Source organism: Microcebus murinus, chromosome 23, assembly GCF_040939455.1.
Source record: "Microcebus murinus isolate Inina chromosome 23, M.murinus_Inina_mat1.0, whole genome shotgun sequence".
Taxonomy (NCBI): domain Eukaryota; kingdom Metazoa; phylum Chordata; class Mammalia; order Primates; family Cheirogaleidae; genus Microcebus; species Microcebus murinus.
In genome coordinates this window covers 16,571,801-16,594,002 of record NC_134126.1, presented here as the reverse complement: position 1 = coordinate 16,594,002, position 22,202 = coordinate 16,571,801, and the positions used below count along the sequence as shown (strand labels likewise).

The 22,202-nt window shown below is 44.9% G+C and overlaps 1 protein-coding gene across 1 annotated transcript; it reads left to right on the top strand.

Annotated features, from left to right (window-relative positions):
• The first annotated feature begins 12,562 nt into the window (after positions 1–12,562).
• C23H1orf115 (chromosome 23 C1orf115 homolog) lies at positions 12,563–20,461 on the top strand. The gene is made up of 2 exons (XM_012791543.3): positions 12,563–12,949; positions 18,454–20,461. The coding sequence occupies exons 1-2, from the start codon at positions 12,632–12,634 to the stop codon at positions 18,571–18,573; spliced, it is 438 nt and encodes a 145-aa protein (XP_012646997.1). The 5' UTR covers positions 12,563–12,631; the 3' UTR covers positions 18,574–20,461.
• Positions 20,462–22,202: the final 1,741 nt, after the last annotated feature.

Sequence of the window (22,202 nt, the reverse complement as noted above, 5' to 3'; positions counted from 1 at the left end):
TCAGGATGTGAATTACCTGTTTTCTGGTACAAAAGTATTCTGTATGAGGAGTTTATGTGTTTTAAATTTACTTGGCAAGGGGTGAAGCTATGTTGGATTTCAAGATGCCATTATGACAAGAAAATTTAATCTTTTTATAGGAGTTCCTATGGTTGAAATACTTTTTAAAAAAATAGTCCTCATGCCTTTTCCAAGGTAGAAAATGATATTTTTTACATTTTCTCACTCTGGCCAACTCTTCTGTGTTTGTGGAAAGGAATTTTACATCAATATTTTTTATGAACTAAAACTGAAATCTTGATATTCACTTTAGACTTTCCATTTTATGTGTTCATGACAACATAAATATTTTTTGAAGATTTAGAGGAATTTTCGACATGTTTGCATAAATAAATACCAGTTTATGTTCACTGGCTATGTGATACCAGGATTCCTTGGCTTCTGTTGAAATATTATTTGGTATGACATCCCTTGTATTAAATTATTTTGTAGATATTGGGACACAGCATTTTATGTGATAAATAAAAATAAGGTGAAATATACTTCAGAACCTTGACCCAATAATACTCTCTAAGGTAGAATTTGGTTTAAAATCCAAAAAGCCTTATTTTGAGGCTTTTCACCAACAGTGAAAAGCCTCAAAATGTGGGCAAATTTCACAGTGTGGGCAAAAAATATAATGTGATGATCAAGGTGCCAATTTACTGTAAGTGATTCTATCAGTCTATGTAAATTGATGATCTCTGCATTCATTTTAAAAATATCTGTTGAAGTATCTACTATAAGATACATAAAGGAATTATTTATGTATGGTTCCTACGTCTCCAAGACTTTGGTTCACTTTCAAAGACAAAATGAAAATATGTGCACACTTAAAAAACCCACCCAAATAGGAAACAATGGAAGTGCTCAAACAGGCATACACAATAGGTGCTATGGAAGTTAGAAGCGTGAGTTCTGTATGGATACTAGAAAGGAAGGCGTTTTTGGGGATTTGAAGGATGGGTAAAATTTAAGAGACAGATTGGAAAAGACACTCTAGGTGGAAGGAACATGAAAAAAGGCTTGAAGTTAGTAACAGCTGTAAGACACAAGTTAAAAATGAACCACATACTGTAGGAAGTGCCACAATGGCAATGTCCACAACACACTGAGGAATTCGTATATTAGACATTGCAGAAGAAAAGATAGTGCACTTGAAAACACAACAGTAGAAATTATCCAAAATGAAACAAAAAAGCTGGAAATAAAACAGTACAGCACTGAGGTGGAGGACAATGTCAGGCAACTTAATATATGTGTAGAGTCCCTAAGGAAGAGGAGAGAGGGGGACAGAAAAGCATTTGAAGATGTAATGGCCAGAATATTGCCAAATTTTCTAGAAACTATAAACCCACAGGCCTCAAATGTTTAACAAACTCCAATGAAAAAGACTATATCAAGTTATTTGACAAGTTGCTTTAAAACCAGTGAAAAGAAAAGAACTATAAAATCAACCACAGGTAAAGACATATTACATAAGGAGGAAGAGGAACAAAGAAGGATAACAGCTGACTTGTCAGAAATGATGCAAGCCAGAAAAGTATTAGAAAACCTTTAAACTGTCAAACTAGGATTCTACACACAGATAAAATACCTGTCCAAAACAAAGATGAAATAAAAATGTTGAGACATACAAAAGCTAACAGAATTTATCACCAGAAGATTTGCACTACAAGAAATGTTAAAGGAAATCCTTCAAGCAGAAGGAAAAGTGGTGTTCAACATCACTAATCATCAGGGAAATGTAAATCAAAACCACACTGAGATACCAGTTCACACACGTTAGAATGACTATTATCAAAAAGATGAAAGCTAAATTTTGGCAAGGATGTGGAGAAAAGAGAATCCTTATGCACTGTTGCTGGGTTGTAAATTAGTGTAGCCATTATGGAAAACAGTATGGAGGTTCCTCAAAAAATTGTAAGGTAGAACTACCATATGATCCAGCAGTCCCACTACTGGGTATATATCCAAAGGATATGAAACAGTATGACAAAGAGAGAACTGGGCCAGATGCAGTGGTTCATGCCTATAATACTAGCACTCTGGGAGGCTGAGGCAGGAGGATTGCTCGAGGCCAGGAATTTGAGACCAGTCTGAGCAAAAGTAAGACCTGGTCTCTATAAAAAAAAAATTAAATAATTAGCCAGGTGTGGTGGCACACACCTGTAGTCTCAGCTATTCAGAAGGCTGAGGCAGGAGGATCACTTGAGCCCAGGAGTTTGAGGTTGCAGTGAGCTATGATGATGGCACTGCATTCCAGCCCAGGCAACCGAACAAGACCCTGTTGCCAAAAAAAGAAAAAGATATCTGCACTCCCATGTTCATTGTAGCATTACTCACAATAGCCAGGATATGGAATCAACCTAAATGTCCATCAACAGAAGAATAAAATACGATACATATACGCAATGTAATACTATTCATCCTTTATAAACGAAGGAGATCCTGTCATGTGATGACAAAGATGAAAGTGGAAGACACTATGTTACATGAAGTAAGGTAGGCACAGAAAGACAAATACCTTATCTTCTCACATGTGGAATCCAAAAAACTCAAACAGAAAGTAAAATAGAGGTTGCCAGAGGCTGAGGGGAGGGAGGAGAGGATTGGGAAGATGTTGGTCAAAAGACAAAGTTACAGTTAGGAGGAAGAAGTTCAAAAGATTTATAGCACATCATGGTGACTATAGCTGTATTTATATACCTATATATTAATAGCTATATTTATACTTGAAAATTGCTAAGAGAGTAGATTTTAAGTGTTCTCATTACAAAATATGATAAGTATATAAGGTAATTCATATGTTAAATAGCTTGATTTAGCCATTCCACAAAGTATACATATATCAACACATACTCTACACCACAAATGTAATACAATTTTTGTCAAAAAAAAATGTTTAATTGGACAAGAAAAAAAAAAAACATCAATCCAAAGGAAGACAGGAAAAAATCAGAAAAAGTAAAAAAAGAACAGATGGGAAAATAGAAAACCAGCAGCAAGTGGCAATCTTAAACCAAATCATATCAAAATTATACTGAATGTAAATGGTCAAAGAGCCCCAATGGGAAGGCTGCAATTGTCCAATCTGATAAAAAAGTCAAGAGCCATATGCTGCCTTCAAGAAGCCAACTTTTAATATAAAGACATAAATAAGTTAAAAGAATCCAGGAATGATGAGTTGCCTGGATTAGAAGTAAAATAAGGGCCGGGCGCAATGGCTCACGCCTGTAATCCTAGCACTCTGGGAGGCCGAGGCAGGCGGATTGCTCAAGGTCAGGAGTTTGAAACCAGCCTGAGCAAGAGCAAGACTCTGTCTCTACTATAAATAGAAAGAAATTAATTGGCCAACTAATATATAGAGAAAAAAATCAGCCGGGCATGATGGTGCATGCCTGTAGTCCCAGCTACTTGGGAGGCTAAAGCAGCAGAATCACTTGAGCCCAGGAGTTTGAGGTTGCTGTGAGCTAGACTGACGCCATGGCACTCACCCTAGCTTGGGCAACAGAGCAAGACTCTGTCTCAAAAAAAAAAAAAAAAAAAAAAAAAATTAATTAATTAAAAAAAAAAAAAGAAGTAAAATAATAAGTTTGCTTTCAAGCTCAAAATCCTAAAATCACAGAATAAAGATAATCATAACCCTTCTATTTAGCACATAAACAGATGCAATAAATTAGATGGCAGGCTGAAGTTCCGGACTCTGAATAAGATGTCCTATAGACAGGAGATTATAAACTGGAATCTGGATTTCAAGGCATATTTGTATGTTGTCAGTAACAATGTGATAGTTGTAGATTCAGGACATAATCAGTAACTGAAATAAAGATTATACAGTTATGATTCAATGATTGGTACTTGGGGGAATACTAAGTAAATTTATAGATGTTTTCAAATGTGAAAATCATATATCCTATATGTACGGAGTTTGGAAACATTAAAAATGAATTCTTTTAGGAATATAATATTTTTTTCTCTAAATTAATATTCTAACTGCGTTATTTGTTGCCAAAATTAAATTATGCATTTATGTAGAAATGTATCTACATAACATTTAGATTTTTTTTAAAGCCAGAATGGTTAAAAGTTAATTTTTTTTTCATTCATCTTATTGGTCTGTAACATCGTTTGCATTTTCTGTATATGTAACAGAACACCACAATATAAAGCAAGAGGTATGTGAAGGCGGAAGTTACATGATGAAGGTGAATTATCCAGAAAAACATATATACCTTTTAGAGAAATGCGACTTTTTCAAGGCTGTTAGGACATCCTGTACAGTATGGTAATAAGTCCAAAAAACCATGCATAGATATAGAATATTTACTACATGTAAGAAACATCATCTTCTTAAAAAATCATGAATTTTAAAAAAATTCCTACCAAGATAAAAGCACTACTATGTATGATCATTCCAAATAGATATGTTCTGTAAAATTTCCCAGTAATTGCTCTAACTCAGCTTGTACTCAGTGGTTTGGTGCTAATACATTTGAAATACAGACAAGTTGTGGGTAAGTGAGATTTCAATCTTGATCTTTAATTTTCCCAGAAAAAAAAAAATTAGTGATGTTTACTTTGAAAATTAAAATAGGAAGTTGAAAGAAGCTGACTTTTGAGCTTAGTTCATCTCTAGGTAAGTCATATTTTAACTTACATGGTGACATGGAAGTAGTAAAGCAAGTAAAACAATAGGAAACCTCAACTCCTTAATGTTTATGAGAAGTCAAATTTTCTTAAACATGTTTATAATATCCAACTCATATCTTTTTACATATAAACAAAGTCAGTTGGAATTCATTGTAGATTCTCAAAATTTTATTAAGATGATTTCAATAATCTGAGTTACATTGAGTTGATTTTCTTCGTTCTGCAATCAGTATTTGTTCTATACGCAGCACTCTGAAGTTGCTATCACTGTACCCACTGTGGACAAATTTTTCAACTCCAATAGTAATTTGTATAGATTATTATGGGATAATAAACTTAGTCTAAGAATCAAAATATCATTGATTCAAAGAGCTCTTGTGATGCTGAATCTGGAATAGGCTGCCTCCCAAAACTGGTCATGCTACTGCTGCTTCAATAGTAATGAAGACAAGGCTAGCCTGCCCTAAATATTATGAAGGCCAGGCACAAGAGCACAAAGAAAAGCATTGTCCCAAAGCAAACCCCTATTCTTCCCTACTCCCATCCCTTCCAGCTCCATCCTGCACTAGGAGGGCCTGAAGCACAAGTGTGTGGACAGTACATTAATCTGCATTTATTTCACTCAGCCAATTATGAGTCTTACTAAATAAATCTATTACCATTCAGCTTGCTCTTCCTCGTTTTGATTTTGCCACATGTTTAGCTGAAATCTAGATACACTTTCCATTTTATTCAATAAAGATAACAGGAAGAAAAAGAAGGAAGAGAAGAAAGGTTGTCTGGAATAATGTTTTTCTTAATGAACCCATGCTAATTTGCTAATAATTACCTTTCATTTTCCCTCCTAAGTGCTTAATTTCTAAGCCACTCAAAGATTTTCTAAAATCAATGTTTACCTGTTTTGATAGTCTCTTGGTGACTCTTCTGTTTGGCTTAGTTTCTCAAAGGATACTTTTCAGCAATTCTGAAATTTCATCCTTTGCTCTGTTCCTGTATCCGTTTTTTTGTTTGGTTTGGTTTGGTTTTTTTGAGACAGAATCTGTGCAGTGGCATGATCATAGCTCACTTCAACCTTAAACTCCTGGGCTCAAGCAATCCTCCTGCCTCAGCCTTCCCAAGTATGGAGGACTACAGTTATGCACCACAACGCCCAGCTCATTTTTTTCTATTTTTGGTAGAGACAGAATCTCGATCTTGCTCAGGCTGGTCTCAAACTCCTGAGCTCAAGCAATCCTCCCGCCTCGGCCTCCCAGAGTGCTAGGATTACAGGCATCAGCCATTGCGCCCAGCCTGTTCCTGTATCCTTAAATATTACTTTTCCAGCCAAGAATCATAAAATAACTCAGAATAGCAGTAAAAATAATCTTGCACACTCTCCTGTTTTAAAAAACAATATTCTTTTTAAAAAACTTTATTCTTTTTGTTTAAAAGTGATACATGCTAAACAAAAATGTAGAAAACATAGATAAACCAAAAGAAGAAAAAAATAATAAAACTGAAACACTTCACCATCCAGAAACCACTGTTAACATTTTGCTATTTCTGTGGGAAATTGTGTATGTGAGTTTGAACTTTAGGGGTTGATCAAGGGAAAGACAAGACCACGAGATGGCAGTAGTTCCCTGGGAGGAGAAGTCCTCACAGCAGGACACCTTCCAGAGAAAGCAGCTGGGGCTGCCACCAGAATCGGAGAAGGGCTAGGAAACTCCCAGGGGACAGGGGGTGGGCAGAGAAGAGGTTCACAGGTCTAGGGGTGTCATTCAGCAGCATGGTAGGGAGTCTCTGGTCAGAGAGCTCCGAAGGGCAGCAGCCACTTGGCCAGAGGATGTTGGGGGCAGTTTCGCAAATTATGCAAAGAAGTTGGGCTATAAATGGGCAAAAGATGTTTGGGCTATATTCAAGGCCAATTGGATGTGTGAGAATTTGAGTTTGGTGCTGGCAGGCTTGAGTTAATAGTCCTGGGTGCGGACGTAAACAGCACGAAGGCTGATACGCAAGGGGCTGCCTTTAATCCATTTATGCAACAGTAATTTACAAAATGAGGATCATACAGACCATTGCTTTACAACATACGTTTTTCGCTTAAAATCTATAGACCTCTTTCTGTGGCTTTGTGTCAATATTCTTCAATACTCTTCAAGCTTTTTTTTTCAAGGAATGGAAACTTCCCCCCCTCCATACACTATTTCATAGAACAAATATGGAAATTTTATATCTATATATGATAATTATATATAGTGGAAATATATATATATTTATGTGAAAATGGGAAAATATATATAGTTATATATATAAATATTTACATATATTTATATGTGTGTGTGTGTTTGTGTGTGTGTGGAGTGGAAGGGGTTAACTTCTGCTGTCTCCGCTAGCCACCCCCTTCTGGCTCTCTCTTGCAGTCTAGGACAGTAAGACTCCACTATTTTAAAATATTTTAATAGCTTCCATGATATTCTATTTCATAAGATATAATTGATTTAATCCCTTGTTTGAGGGAAATTTTGATTTTTTTTCTAATTTTTTGATATCATGACATTACCATGAATGTCTTTGTAATTCAATCTGCACATACTTCCATAATTATCCCTTTGGTAAATTCCTTCAAAGCATAGGTATAAATAGTTTCTAAAGCTGATGGTTTTTTATTTCCTCTTCACTATGGTTATATTCTATCCCTGAAGCCTGGCAATCGTTGAGAGAAAAAAACTCAAATAACAAGTTAGTTGAGAATTTTCTTGCCTTTGTTGCAAAAACCCCAGGCTTAGAGATGGACCAGCTGGGCAAGTGTCCAGGGTTCCAGTCCATAGGATGGGCCAAGACACCATGGGGATGTAAGGAGATAGAAGAAATTATATGTCACCAGAATTCCTCCCTAGAAAAAGTCTCAGCATGTGGTTGGAAAGGACGCTTTGATAGGGGCTGGGAGTTGGGGAAGAGAGATGAGACCCCCTCAGGGACTTGCTTGCGTAGTAACGCATGGTCAAGGCATTGCCTTTTATTGAAAACCACTGTCGCGACTGAGCTAGTTTGACAGAGTACATGGTACATATTTGTGGCCCTTGCCCCCGTGTGTAAACTGTAGCTTTTTTTTTTTTTTTTTTTTTTTGAGACAGAGTCTCGCTTTGTTGCCTAGGCTAGAGTGAGTGCCGTGGCGTCAGCCTAGCTCACAGCAACCTCAAACTCCTAGGCTCAAGCGATCCTTCTGTCTCAGCCTCCCAAGTAGCTGGGACTACAGGCATTCGCCACCATGCCCGGCTAATTTTTTCTATATATATTAGTTGGCCAATTAGTTTCTTTCTATTTATAGTAGAGACAGGGTCTCGCTCTTGCTCAGGCTGGTTTCGAACTCCCGACCTCGAGCAATCCACCCGCCTCGGCCTCCCAGAGAGCTAGGATTACAGGCGTGAGCCACCGCGCCCGGCCGCTTTTTTTTTTTTAAGTCTCAGATTATTAACGTGCCAGGGCACCCTCTCTAGCTGTGGCCACAGTCATATTTCCATATATCCACCTGTTCCCTAGTAGAAATCTTTCTGTTGTTCTCCATGCTCTGAACAAAAAAAATGAAAGCCCCTTTGTTGGCCTTTGCATATTTGCAATCATGCTTCAGTTCAGGCTTGGACTGTCCCCTGCCTCGGGCCGTCTCTCTCCTTGCCTCTCTCTCATCCCAAGGGGGCTCTGTTCCCCTCAGACTCGTGCTCTCAGTACTCCGCTTGGTACCAGTCCTCTCCTCCAGCTGTCTGGAAACGCGCCCCAAGGGGGCACCGGCCACCTCGTCTCTGCACAGAACTCTCCTTCTACCTTCCTGTCTTCCTGGCCTCTTCCCAGCAGGCTGTTCATTCCCCCATGCCCTGCGTGTCTCCCTAAAGCCAGGGCCCCCATCTCATCTGGCTGCTTTGGGGGAGCTGGGGAGGGGAGTGGGGAAGTGATTGTACAGGAGTCATCCTTGAGCAGGTATGAGCAAAGAGTGCTAAAAGATAACAGCCAAAAACCTACCTGTGCCCTGCAGTGGGCCCACTTTGAATCAGAGACCTGATGCTCTTTGTGGTGTTTTCTACTTACCGTCTCTCCCTCCAGGAGATTCCTCATCTGTCCTCAGCAAAATCGAATCTGTTCTTAGACACATTCCTTAAACACAGCAATGACACCAACAGAAAAATAACCCGATTAAAAAATGGGCAAAGGGCCGGGCGCGGTGGCTCACGCCTGTAATTCTAGCAATCTGGGAGGCAGAGGCGGGAGGATTGCTCGAGGTCAGGAGTTCGAAACCAGCCTGAGCAAGAGCGAGACCCCGTCTCTACTATAAATAGAAAGAAATTAATTGGCCAACTAACATATATAGAAAAAATTAGCCGGGCATGGTGGCACATGCCTGTAGTCCCAGCTCCACTTGGGAGGCTGAAGCAGAAGGATTGTTTGAGCCCAGGAGTATGAGGTTGCTGTTGTGAGCTAGGCTGACACGGCAGCACTCTAGCCCGGGCAACAGAGTGAGACTCTGTCTCAAAAAAAATAAATAAATGGGCAAAGGATGGGTATAGACATTTCTCTAAAGGGGATACACAGGCTGGTCACGGTGGCTGATACCGCCCTCTGGGAGGCCACAGTGAGAGGATCACTGTAGGTCAGGAGTTCAAGACCAACCTGAGCAACAGTGAGACCCCATCTCCACAAAAAGAAAAATGAGCTGGGCGTGGTGCTGCATGGCTGTACTCCCGCCTACTTGGGAGGCTGAGGCAGGAGGATCACTTGAACCCAGGCGTTTGAGGTTGCAGTGAGCTATGCAAGCCACTGCACTCTAGCTAGGGCTACAGAACGATACTCTGTCTCAAAAAAAAATAAAAAATAATAAAAAAATATATACAAATGGCCAATAAACACATGATATTCAACATCACTAATCATTAGGCAATCATAAATCAAAATCACTATGAGATAGCACCTCACACCCACTTGATGACTACAATAAACTACTCCCTCCCCCAAAAATAGGCCAGGCGTGGTGGCTCACACCTGCGATGGGAGTAGAAGACATACCAATGCAGGTTTGCAGGCTGCCATTGGAGCTGTTGGCTGTCAGGACACACCAAGTTAGCTACCGCCTAGAAATCTCCCAAAGCCCCATAGCTAGCTACAGCCCTCGCCAATAGTCGCTAGAGCAGCCATAACAAAATACTGCAGACGGGATGGATTAAACAACAGACATTTATTTTCTCACAGTTCTAGAGGCGGGAAGTCTGACAGCAAGGTGTCATCAAGTCTGGTTTCTCCTGGGGCTTCTCTCCTTGGCTTGCAGGTGGCCACCTTCTTTCTGTGTCCTCACATGGTCTTTCCTCTGCGCACACACATCCCTGGTGTGTCTTCCTCTTTTTACAAGGACACCAGTCCCATTAGATCAGAGCCCCACCCTTATGACCTCATTTAACCTCAGTTACCTCTTTAAAGACTTATCTGTATCTCCAAATACAGTGACATCTTCAGTGCTGGGGGTTAGGATGTCAACATATGAATTTGGGGGTGGTGGGGAGTCACATTTCATTCCCTAACAGACTGCTGAGTCTCACTTTGTTGCCAGGGCATGAATGCATAGCTCATTGTAACCTTGAACTTCTGGACTGAAGGGATCCTCCTGCCTCAGCCTCCCGAGTAGCTAGGAATACAGGTACACACCACCATACCCCCAGCTAGGCTAGTTTTTTCGTTTTTCTTTTCTTTACTTTTCTTTCTTTCTTTTTTTTTTTTTTTTTTTGTAGAGACAAGGTCTGACTATGTTGCCCAGGCTGGTCTCGAACTACTGGACTCAAGTCACCCTCCCGCCTCAGCCTCCCAAAGTGCTGGGATTACAGTCATGAACCACCGTGCCTAGCGATCTTCTACAAACTTAATATTGACTTTCTTTTCAAGTACTTCTGTTATGTAATAAAACTTTATGTAATTCTTACATAGTAAATTAAATTTACTTTCATACCTCTTTCACCCGAAATTGAGTTATACATAAGTTAAATTATATTTTACACATAGAGTTTATATATAATATCAAATATAAGTTAAATCATTTATTACATGACAGTCAACTAAAATTCTAAATTAATTGATTAAACATTTTTTTCTTTTTTCTTGTACAAATTTTTTATTTTTAATTATTATGGATACATACATAATAGTTGTATATATTTATAAAGTACATGTGATGTTTTGATACAGGCATACATTGTGTATTAATCAAATCAGGGCAGTTGGGGTATCCATCGCCTCAAGCATTGATCATTTCTTTGTGTTAGGAACATTCCAATTCCACTCTTAGTTATTTTAAAGTATACCATAATTTACTGTTGACTATAGTCACTTGGTTGTGCTATCAAATATTGTTCATTCTATCTATCTACCCTTCCTAGCTTCTGGTAATCATCATTCTACTGTCTCTATGAGAGCAATTGTTTTAATATTTAGCTCCCACATACAAGTGAGAACATGCAAGATTTGTCTTTCTGTGCTTGGCTTAATTCACTTAACATAATGTTCTCCAGTTCCATCCATGTCGTTGTAAATGACAGGATTTCATTCTTTTTTATGGCTGAATAATACTCCATTGTGTATATGTGCCATATATACTTTATCCATTCATCCACTGATGAACACTTAGGTTGATTCCAAATCTTGGCTATTGTGAATAGTGCTGCAAAAAAAAACCAAAAAAAAAAAAAAAAAAAAAACATGGGAGTGCAGATATCTTTTTGATATACTGATTTCCCTTCCTTTGGATATATACCCAGCAAGTGGGATTGCTGGGTCATGTGGTAGTCTATTTTGGGGTTTTCGAGGAATCTCTGAACTGTTCTCCATAGTGACTGTCCTAATTTACATTCCCACCAAGAGTGTACAAGTGTTGTACACTTTCTCCACTTTCTCCTCACCAGCATTCGTTACTGCCTACTTGATTACACCTTTTGAGTTGAAATCACAAAACTAATTTTTTATATTCTAATAAGCTAAATTAAATATCATAAATGTTTCATGTATTTATACCAACATATCCAAATTAATCTTAAACTTATCACAAACTTTAATGTTAAAATACTAATACAATTAATAACCCATATTATTTTAGACTCGAGTCTACATTCCTCAGAATTCAAAGGCATTTACCCACATAACAAAATAAGGCATTCCAGCAGGTTGAGATTCACAGCACACGGAGAATGCGCCTCTCACAGAGCGACGTTCTCCAGAATGGTCCTTGTAATGATTGCACCACGTGCTGTCGCATGTCTGCACCGCAGTGGCACCGTGAATCGCTGTGCGTCAGACTGATGAACACCGTTGACACACTGCCTTGCGTTTCCGATTATTTCCTAGAAGGATAATAAATCTCCTAGAGGGATATGGACGTTTTTTTTAAGACTCTCGGTACCTATTTTCTGATCGCCTTTCCAAAAGCTTGCCGCCAACACGCACTCCCGTGAATGTCGCGTTATTGTCACCATCTCGCCAAAGCCACAGAGTGGGATGTTTCTTGTCACCATCCTATCTGCCCATTTGAACGTGGGCAATGGAGTCCTATTATTTAGGGTTCATTAATTCCGTCTCCAGTGCAGTGAAGGTGTTTTGTGTGTTCCCTGCGCACTGAGCTTTCGGTGCGGTCGGCACCCTCCGGCCACAGGCGGGGGCGCGGGGCGCGGGGCGCGGGGCGCGGGGCGCGGGGCGCGGGGCGCGGGGCGCGGGGCGCGGGGCGCGGGGCGCGGGGCGCGGGCTGTGCGAGCGCTCTTGTCGCCGGGGAGGCGTGTGCCGGTGGAGCCGCAGGTGCCGGGCCGGGCCCCGCGGCCAGGGGGCGCTGCGACGCCGCCCCCGAGTCCCCCGCCCCGTCCGGGCCGGGGCGGAGGAGCGGGCGGGAGCGAAGGTCGCCGTCGTCGCGCTCGGACCTTCGCCGAGGGGCCGCGGCGTCATGACGGTGGGAACCAGGCTCCGCAGCAAGGCGGCCCCGCGCCGCGGGCCCCGAGTTCGAGGGCGGGCGGAGGGGGACGAGGAGGCGGCGCCCATCCTGGAGCACCTGGAGTGCGGGGACCTGGAGCACCCCGAGTGCGGGGACCTGGAGCACCCCGAGTGCGGGGACCGGGCGGCGCGCGGGCGGCGCGCGGGGGGCCGGAGCGCGCGGAAGGTGCACCTCGCCGTCCTGCCCGAGCGCTACGAGCCGCTGGAGGAGCCCGCCCCGGGCGACAAGCCCAAGCGGAGGTACCGGCAGAAGCTGAAGAAGTACGGCAAGGTAGGGGCCCTGCGCCCGCCACGCCCGGGCCGGGCTGCGGTGTCCCGGCCCAGGCTCCGCGCGCGTGGACGCACCGGCTGCAGAGCGGCCGGGTCCTGACCGCCGCCTCTGCTCAGCCTCTGGGGCTGCCCTGCGACCCCCACCTTCCCGGCCCTGCACTCCCTCGCCAGAGGGGACACATGAGTCGTGTGTCATAATATAAGCGACATCGGGATGCTGCGCCGCTGGAGGGTTAGCACATTCTCAAGGGCTCTTAACCAAGGGTCTTAGCAGGAGCCAGCGTGCCCATCTCGCAGATGGGAATACTGAAGCTTTAGCGTGGTCAGGTGACTTGTAGAACGTGGCCCAGGTGAAAGAAAGGAGTTGTGGCCCACTTTATCTGTTTTCCGGTAGCAGCCTCTCCAGGTGATCGCACAAGCTGAGAAATGTTTTGCTTATTCCCGCCAAATATGACCCGGGTTATTTCTAGGGCCTGGGAGCTCAGTAAATATACGAACACGCACTCGTGGAATCAGCGTTTCTCTTCTCCTAGCCAACTGTCTGTGCCCGAGGGGCCCTTCGAACGCCCTGCCATGTACCGTAGGGGCGGGCTGGGGGACAGGGAGAGGAAGGATGAATGTGGGACAAATGACAGTTTGCTTCTGGGAAGTCAGAGCCCAAAAGCGATTCCCAGGTGCCTGGAAGCACTCACAGCCGCTTCTGGAAGCTCCCCTGGCCTGGACAAGGACACTGAGAAAAAAGTTACAAAAGTCATTGTGTCCTGGCCAAAGGCCATGGCCCCCACCGGCTTTATGGTCCAGTGATCTGTGTCCTCTAGCTGCTCTTATCAGACCTGCAGCCAATTCAGTCTCCCTGCCTGGGGGCTGAGGCTGATCTCCCTCTTTAAAGGAATGTCAGCAGCTTTTGGAGTAGTACTAGAGATTCCAAAATGCATATGGTGCAGCCCTGCCCAGGGAGACGCTGGTATGGCTGGGGCACCACTGTGAAGGTGGCTGGCACAGAGCTAAGGCAGTTAGCACCTCGAGGGTGAGGCTGTAAGGTCAGGGAGGTCTTCGTTCAAGTCACGGTGATGTGAAAACTGGGCACAGAAGGATGAGTTCAGATTTCACCAGATATTGATGAAGTACCACACCATACCCTTTAGGATGGCTACTCTTAAAAAAAAATCCTGGCCAGGCGTGGTGGCTCACGCCTGTAATCCTAGCACTCTGGGAGGCCAAGGTAGGAGGATCGCTTGAGGTCAGGAATTTGAGACCAGCCTGTGCAACAGCAAGACCCCCATCTCTACTAAAAATAGAAAGAAGTTAGATGGACAGCTAAAAATATATAGGAAAAAAAAAAAAAAAAACTAGCTGGGCATGGTGGCGCATGCCTGTTGTCCCAGCAACTCGGAGGCTGAGGCAGGAGGATCGCTTGAGCCCAGGAGTTTGAGGTTCCTGTGAGCTAGGCTGACACCATGGCACTCTAGCCCAGGCAACAGAGAGACTCTGTGTACAAAAAAAAAAAAAAAATCCCAACAAACACAAAATAAATGTTAGCGAGAATGTGGAAAAATTGGAAACCTTGTGCATTGCTGGTGGCATGTAAAATGGCACAGCCGCTATGGAAAGAACTTGGCAGGTCCTCAGAAAGTTAAACATAGAGCAACCCTGTGCTTCAGCAATTCCACTGCTAGGGATATAACCAAAATAATTGAAAATAGGTACTCAAACAAATAGTTATACAGACATGTGCATAGAAGCATTATTTACAGTAGCCAAAAGGTGGAAACAACCCAACTATCCATCAACTGATGAACAGATAAACAAAATGTAGTGTATACATACAATGGAATATTATTCAGTCATAAAAAGGAAATCCTAATACTTACTATAATAGAGATGAACCTCTAAAAACATTATGCTAAGTGAAATAAGCCAGCCCCACAGGTACCATATTGGGTTATGATTCCATTTGTGCAGGATTCCATTGTGTATGTCTAGAATAGGTCATTCCAGACGGAACACAGGTTGGTGGCCACGAGGGACTGGGAAAGAGGCGTGCAGAGCAGCTGCCTGATGGGGCAGGGGTTTGTGTCACCCGCTACCACTAGATAGAAGTGCCAGTTGCACAACCTTGTAAATGTGCTAAATGTCACTGAACTGTGCACTTTAAAAGGGTGAATTTTATGTGAATTTTGCCTTAACTGAAAATAAAACTTTCCCAAGATAGAGAAGGCGTGTCATCCAAGATCAAGGGACGTTGCAAGCAGAGCTGTGGGCATGAGAGCTCCAGAGTGTCACACACTAGTTCACCAGTGTGAGCCAGAAGGCCAGGTGCAAGGACGTTGTCAGGTGAGGGCTGGACGTGGCCTTTCCGCCCTTCAAAAGAGCAACTTCAGCTTCTACTTTCTTGGCGCCAACTGAGAGGTAACCAGGCCCCAAAGTGGAGAAAGAAAGTAGGTTCCCCTCTCTGCTCCCCTTGCCCCAGAGTCCCTTTGAGAGATCTGCTGGGTAGAATGCTACTCAGATCAAAGAGTCCCCAATCTGCTCTCTCAAATGACACTGCAGTGGTGATTGATAGATATTTTGCATTTCGTTTCTCAAAGCTGTATTTTGACAGTGTTCCAGTTAATGAACTATTTCCGTCGATTTTTTTTCTAAATTGCAAAGATGAAATGATACCCAGCTTTTAAAAAAAAATAGCAGGCTGAGGAGAATGGATGCACAAATACCAAAAATGTCAAATTTCACACAGACAATCGTGACTGTGGTGGCCTTGTTTATAAAGCTCGCTCTTGGTTGTCATACGTATGCCAGAGAATAAGGGTTTTTTTTTTGTTGTTGTTTGTTTCTAACATATAATTCTCCGAGTGATTCCTATCACACACACAGGGAAGTGTATTGCTTAGCAGCCTCACGTCCCCTGTTGTCCCTGTATGTGTGCAGGCTTGCCCCAGCCCACTGTCTCACTGAGAAATCAGCAGGGTAGGATCCGGGCGAGTAGTATCTAGAGAAAACATAGACATTACCTGGTGTCCCCAAAGCTCCTCGTTTAGTGGGACAGGGACCGAGGGAAACACTCAGGCTCTTTCTACTTGCTGGGGGTACAGCATAGAGCATGACATGTCCCCACCCACGTTATCTTACTGCAGGAGACTCTGTCATTTAAACTACAAAATCCCAAGTAAGCCAGAGATCATAGGGAATTATACTCTTAAGAAACTTCCCTGAACAGACAAAAATATCTTGGATGTATATATTACCACCACAAACATAAATTACTACGCATGTGATAAAAAAAAGAAGCAGATGTTATTTTCCATAATAACAGCTCACGCAGGAAGGCATTTGCACTGTTTTCCTTGCAGGAACTTATTTGATCCCCTTAACAACCCAATGAGGTCGTTACTAAATATTCCCATTGTGTTGTGGAGGAAACTGAGGACATGCAAAATCAGTTAAGTAAGTGATGGAGCTGGAATTCAAGGCCAGGCCGTGAGCAGCTCACTGCAAGGTTACCTACTGCCTTTATTAAAGAAGGGAGGTATATATGGGGGTTGAGGGCACAGGCTCTGAGGTGAGATTTCTTTGGGATTGAACTTTAGCTCTGCCTCTTACCAAGTACATAAACTTGGATACATGGAACCTCTCTGTCCTTGCTTCTCATGGAAACCCAATAACCAAAAGCCACCAGGGACCTACCAGTAGCCAATCAAAGTGAAGTTTATGGCTGGGCATGGTAGCTCCCACTTGTAATCCTAGCACTGTGGGAGGTCGAGGGAGGATCGCTCAAAGTCAGGAGTTCGAAACCAGCCTGAGCAAGAGCGAGACGCCCGTCTCTACTAAAAATAGAACAAAATTGATTGGCCAACTAAAAATATATAGGAAAAATTAGCCGGGTCTGGTAGTACATGCCTGTAGTCCCAGCTGCTCGGGAGGCTGAGGCAGGAGGATCACTTGAGCCCAGGAGTTTGAGGTTGCTGTGAGCTAGACTGACGCCATGGCACTCTAGCCCAGCCAACAGAGTGAGACTCTGTCTCAAAAAAAAAAAAAAAAAGTGAAGTTTATTTGTTTGGTGCTACCAGGGAGCATGCACGGCAGAGGAATTGTGGGCTCACAGAAAGTGGAGATCTCAAGTAGAGAGTTGCATGTTTGAGTCTGAGCGGAAGAGTTCTTGGCATGCAGGGAACGGAGTGCGGAAGCGGAGGCAGCACGTGGCGGTGGCTCTCGTGCTTTGGTTGAAGGAGAGCAGAGACCGAGGGCAGGCTGTGGAGTGCAGGTGACGGCTGAGCACAGGTGTAAGCTTGGGGACCGATAGAGGGAGGGAAGGAGAATGACCCTGCAGAGGGGAGAGCCGAGAGCAGGGAGAGAGAGGGACCCACAGCAAGTGTCAGGGGATGGCCCTGGGGGAGCAGACACAGGTTGGTCTGTAGAGAGTGGCGGGAAGATCAATGCGTTCCCTGATGACGTCTGGTTTTTGTCAGTGGTACCTTCCAAGGAAGGCACAGAGACGTGTGTGTGCGTGCACGTGTGTGTGTGCATGTGTTGAGGAGAAGGGAAAAGGTATGAGGTAGTGCCTGGGAGCCAGAGAAAGTTACCCGACTAGACAGGTATGGTAGGTTTGCCGGCAGCCCTGGAAGTCAAAATAAGGTTTGTGATTGTGATCAGGGACTTTCAAATGAAAACATTCCTAGTGGTTGTGGGAGTTGGAAACGTCAAAGGGCAGAGAGACAAGGTGTGTGAGATAAGGCACAGGTCATCTACATGGACACTGATGTCACTGAGAGTGATGACATGAAGCTGGGGGAGGGGAGAAGACCAGGGGCAACTGTGGGATGAATGCTAGTTGGTGGGCGGTCTTCATTGTTCTGCTGCAATCCCATTTGACTCCTTTGGGTGTCCCCTGTCCAGCCTTGCAGAGAAGGAAGAGGAGGAGGACCAAGAAAGCCCAGTCCTTGCCCTCAGGAGCTTATAATTGTACTGGAAACACAAGACTTGTGTGTGTGTGCGCGCATGCGTGTGTGTGTGTGTGTGTGTGTGTGTGTGTGTGTGTTTATGCAGCAATCAGGGAATGGCAAAAGACAACAGAGGGACGAATGTGCAGGTCACACAGGAACACGACCTGTAGATAGGAGGAGGACAGGATGGGCTTTCCAATCAGGTGAGGGAAGGAAAACTTGACCCAGCCTTCAGACGGTCCAGTAACGTTTAGCTGGAAGAGGAGTGGACTTTGGTTTAAAAAATAAACTGGGTTGGTTTTAGAATTGGCAGCCTCCCTCCTGTTTCTGAGAAAGCCTCCGAATTAGCTGGACATATGCTGTGCTTGAGAGCACCTTGCAGGGTGATGATGTCTGCTCTGAGTCCCCACGTGTCCTCAGATGGGGGCGGGAATCTTCCCCTTGCTGCCTTGCCCTGGAAGAACGAGGACAAGTGATTCTCTAAGTAAGTCACCAGGGCTCTCAGCAGAATTCGAACGATGCCTAACCCGAATCCTTTGCTTTTCTCTTCTCTTCCTAAAACTAGAACGTCGGGAAGGTCATCACCAAAGGATGCCGCTATGTGGTCATCGGCCTGCAAGGCTTCGCCGCGGCCTACGCCGCCCCGTTCGCGGTGGCCACCAGCGTGGTGTCCTTCGTGCGCTGAGCTGACGGGAGCCGCTCGGCCGCGCCGGGAGTGGTGGCGCCCCGGCCCCCGGACGGTGCGAACCCAGCGGCGTCTCAGACTGGAACTCACAGCAGGCTTGCAGGAGAAAAAATGGCTTTCTTTGCCGAACCACACTCGTGTCATGAATGAGTCACCCCCGCCCCATCTGCTGAGCTTTTCAGGACACGTGTGGATCCCACGGTCAACCCCGCAGAGAATTAGGCCGAGGTGGGGTTTGGGCTTTGAGTCGGTTCGCCAAAGCCTGAGCCTTCGGGTGGAGGTGGCAGGTGCCGGGTGGAGGCCAACACATGACAGATTCGAGCGTGAGGAGCAGAGTGGGGAGCAGAGTGGTGACCGCGACGGGGAAGAGAGGATGTTGACCTCGGGTGATTTGCTGTATCCTTCCGGAAGGTCACAAGCTGGCGGGCACTCACAGCCCCTGGCTGCCTCTGTTCCGATGGCAGCTAAGGAGCTGTTTATGTCCCAAGTTGTCCTCCCCCGTCTCCTTCCTCCGCCACTCTGTCACCAGGAGTTTAATTACAGGCTTGAGAAGAAGGAAGGAAGACAAAACCTCTTTGAAGGCTAGGATGCTTTGAAAACTGTGTTGAAAGTGTGTCGTGACTGTTGAGAGTAGATGAAAGCTCGTCACTTTCCCCATCCTTGCATGGCCGTGCAGCTGGCAAGGAGGAGGAAGGGCAGGTTCAGATGCGGGCTGGGGGGCTGACACTCCTGAGGGCTCTGGTGCCTGGTGTGGCCCAGTTTGGCCCAGCCGTGACTTTGGGGCCAGCCAGACTGTCCTGCAAGGGCACGGGGGCTTTGGTGGGGACACCTAGCAGCATCTGCCCACTCCTGACAGCTGCGTGCTAGCAGGGGCTGAGAGAGACAGAGAGAGAGAGAACATCTGGGAATGAAAGTGTGATGTAGAGAAGGAACCAGTAAGTAGGAGACAGGTGTGGAGAAAGTGGAAACAAGGCCAGAGGACGTTGGGGGCAAGAGGTGGCAGTACAGGAGGCAGGTCTGGAGCGTCACTGTTGGGGAGCTCTGGTGGGCTGGGCCTGTGCCTCTAGGTGGGGCCAGGGGACCTGGGTGGCCAGAAGGGAAAACAGGTGATTTTGTTTTAGCACAAGGCATGAAAGTTGATCATGGCACGTGTCCACACATGTGAGGTATCTGCAGCTTGCCCCGCACGCTGGGGGTCGGGGAAAAGCAGAGAGAGACACAAGTGGGAGAAGCAGCCATGCACAGTTAGTGGGGAAGAGAGTCAGGCACCATGGGGGCTGCCAGTCTCAGGAAATGACAACAGGAGGTCTGGAGGACACCCTCCCCTGTGACCCGGGGGTGCTGTCGAGCCCCAAGGAGCTCACAGACTCCCCGTGGGGACATGGAAGGGGACCCAGGGAAGGAACCAGAGCTGCTGAGGCCTTTTTCTTGCCTGGGAGTCTTCTAAAAAAGAGCTTCCTCCACCCCATCCCCCAAATTGGAAAAACTGTACCGTCCGGCATATTTGGCCCTGAAATTCTTAATATGTGGTTAAGCATCAACCCAGAAATGTCCAAAGTCAAAACCTTGCAGGGATTATCCCGGGAGTCAGGTTCATGGGTACAGAAGATGAACTTCAAACTGTCACTCGCCTGAGTCATCATTTCTCCTGTGAGGCTGCTGTGTTTTTCTCTTTCTTTGTTCCTTGAGCTTAAGAACTTGGATCCTGTCTCAGTTTACCTTTTTACCTCTTCTTCATCTTTAACTTTTTTTTTTTTTAAATATCAGGGCCCCACACCCTACTGAGAATCGAGTTGTAGGGCTTTCCCATTCTGCACTTGACAGAGAGACTTCTTTTGTATCCTTTCTTTCCCTATTATGTAAATAAAGGCCCGGTTTGTTTAGTGTTTCTGTGTGTGAAGGGTTTTTCTCCCCCACATTTTCTAACCTTGCTCCAGGGAGATTCCAAGCCTGAGAAGTTGGCACAGCAGGTGGTGGTGGTCGGTGGGGGTGGGAGAGACCTCCCTGGGGACCCCAGTAAGAGCCCAGAGCTGCTCCCCGAGGTTGGAGGGCGGACAGGGCCCCTGCTCACCTGGGAACTCAGCTTAGGTGGTCAAAGGGGAAAATTCTCTAGAAGCCGGGAACAGCAGGCTTTCCTTTAGCCTCGGCTCCCAGGTATGTTAGAAATGAAATTTTCTGAAACCTTCAACTCTGATTTAGAGTCTAGCACAGGGCCAGGAAGCTGCATCTTCCACAGGCAGCCGAGAATATTCTGGTACAGATGTTCATCTGCCTCCGCTGAGAAGCGCCGGCTCCAGGCGGGAGCCGGGCCAGGGGACTCTGCAGGAAGACCGAGAAGCTGCATTAACCTATAATGTCGTCACCTCTGGAATGTTTTGAACACTTACTAGATCTCCCTGTAAGCTGATTGTATGATAAAAATATACACAAAGGGGGAAAAAAAACAAGGCCCTCAGTATCCCTGTGAAGGCTGCATTTTTTGGTTTGTTTGTTTTTTTTGAGACAGAGTCTCACTTTGTTGTCCAGGCTAGAGTGAGTGCCATGGTGTCAGCCTAGCTCACAGCAACCTCAAACTCCTGGGCTCAAGTGAGTTAGCTGGGACTACAGGCACGTGCCACCATGCCCGGCTAATTTTTTCTATATATATTAGTTGGCCAATTAATTTCTATTTATAGTAGAGACAGGGTCTCGCTCTTGCTCAGGCTGGTTTCGAACTCCTGACCTCGAGCAATCAGCCCACCTCAGCCTCCCAGAGTGCTAGGATTACAGGCGTGAGCCACCATGCCCGGCCTTGAAGGCTGCATTTGAGAGGCTCTGTGGTTTTGCCAAAAACCCAGATGGTTCCTGAGTAAAAAACTCAACCTGCTTGGCCAGGCGTGGTGGCTCACACCCGTAATCCTAGCACTCTGGGAGGCCGAAGCAGGTAGATTGCTCAAGGTCAGGAGTTCGAGACCAGCCTGAGCAAAAGCGAAACTCCCTGGAGAAAAGGGCATATAAGTTAATTATGAACTTTCTCCATAACTATCATTCTTCCATACAAAATTAGGCTTGCATGTGTTTGTCTTTCAATCTTTTCTTTTAATAAATCAATGAGCCATTTATAAAATCCTACAAGCCCTTGATCCCACCTGCTTCACCTGCTCACGGCTCGGGGTCAAAGAAGGGACCCAAGATGCATTAAGCATCTAGTAGGTACGATGGGGACCTTGCCAAGTGATTTGACAACGTCTTATGTAATTCTCAGTTTCATTTTATTCTCAATAATAACGTCAGTGAGGTACTATTACGATTATCTCTCAGAGATAAGAAAACCAAGGCTTGGGGACTTATGGCCAGGAGGTGCTGAAACTGGGACCCAAGGCGGCAGCTTTCTGCCAGTTTCAGCTGCCTCTCATTTCCATTTCCTCTCAGGCTCCTGTTGACTAAAGAAAAAAAAAAATCAAGGGTTTAAAGAATTAAAGTCAGTTTTATTCAGAAGTCTTACCGAGGACTATAGACAGAGGCCTGTGGCCAGGGAGCAGCCTTTTCGAGAAGCTCTGTCCGACTGCCCCGGCAAGGATTGCAGTCCCCGGCTTGTGCACGGGTGAGAGTTTTCAGTGCCTGCAAAATCATGTCCAAGTTTGGGTGCA

Excerpts from the sequence above, each read along its gene's own strand:
- C23H1orf115 (XM_012791543.3), top strand. The coding sequence starts at position 12,632 with ATGACGGTGGGAACCAGGCTCCGCAGCAAGGCGGCCCCGCGCCGCGGG. Across the intron at positions 12,950-18,453 it reads AGCTGAAGAAGTACGGCAAG|AACGTCGGGAAGGTCATCAC; the intron begins GTAGGGGCCCTG and ends TCCTAAAACTAG.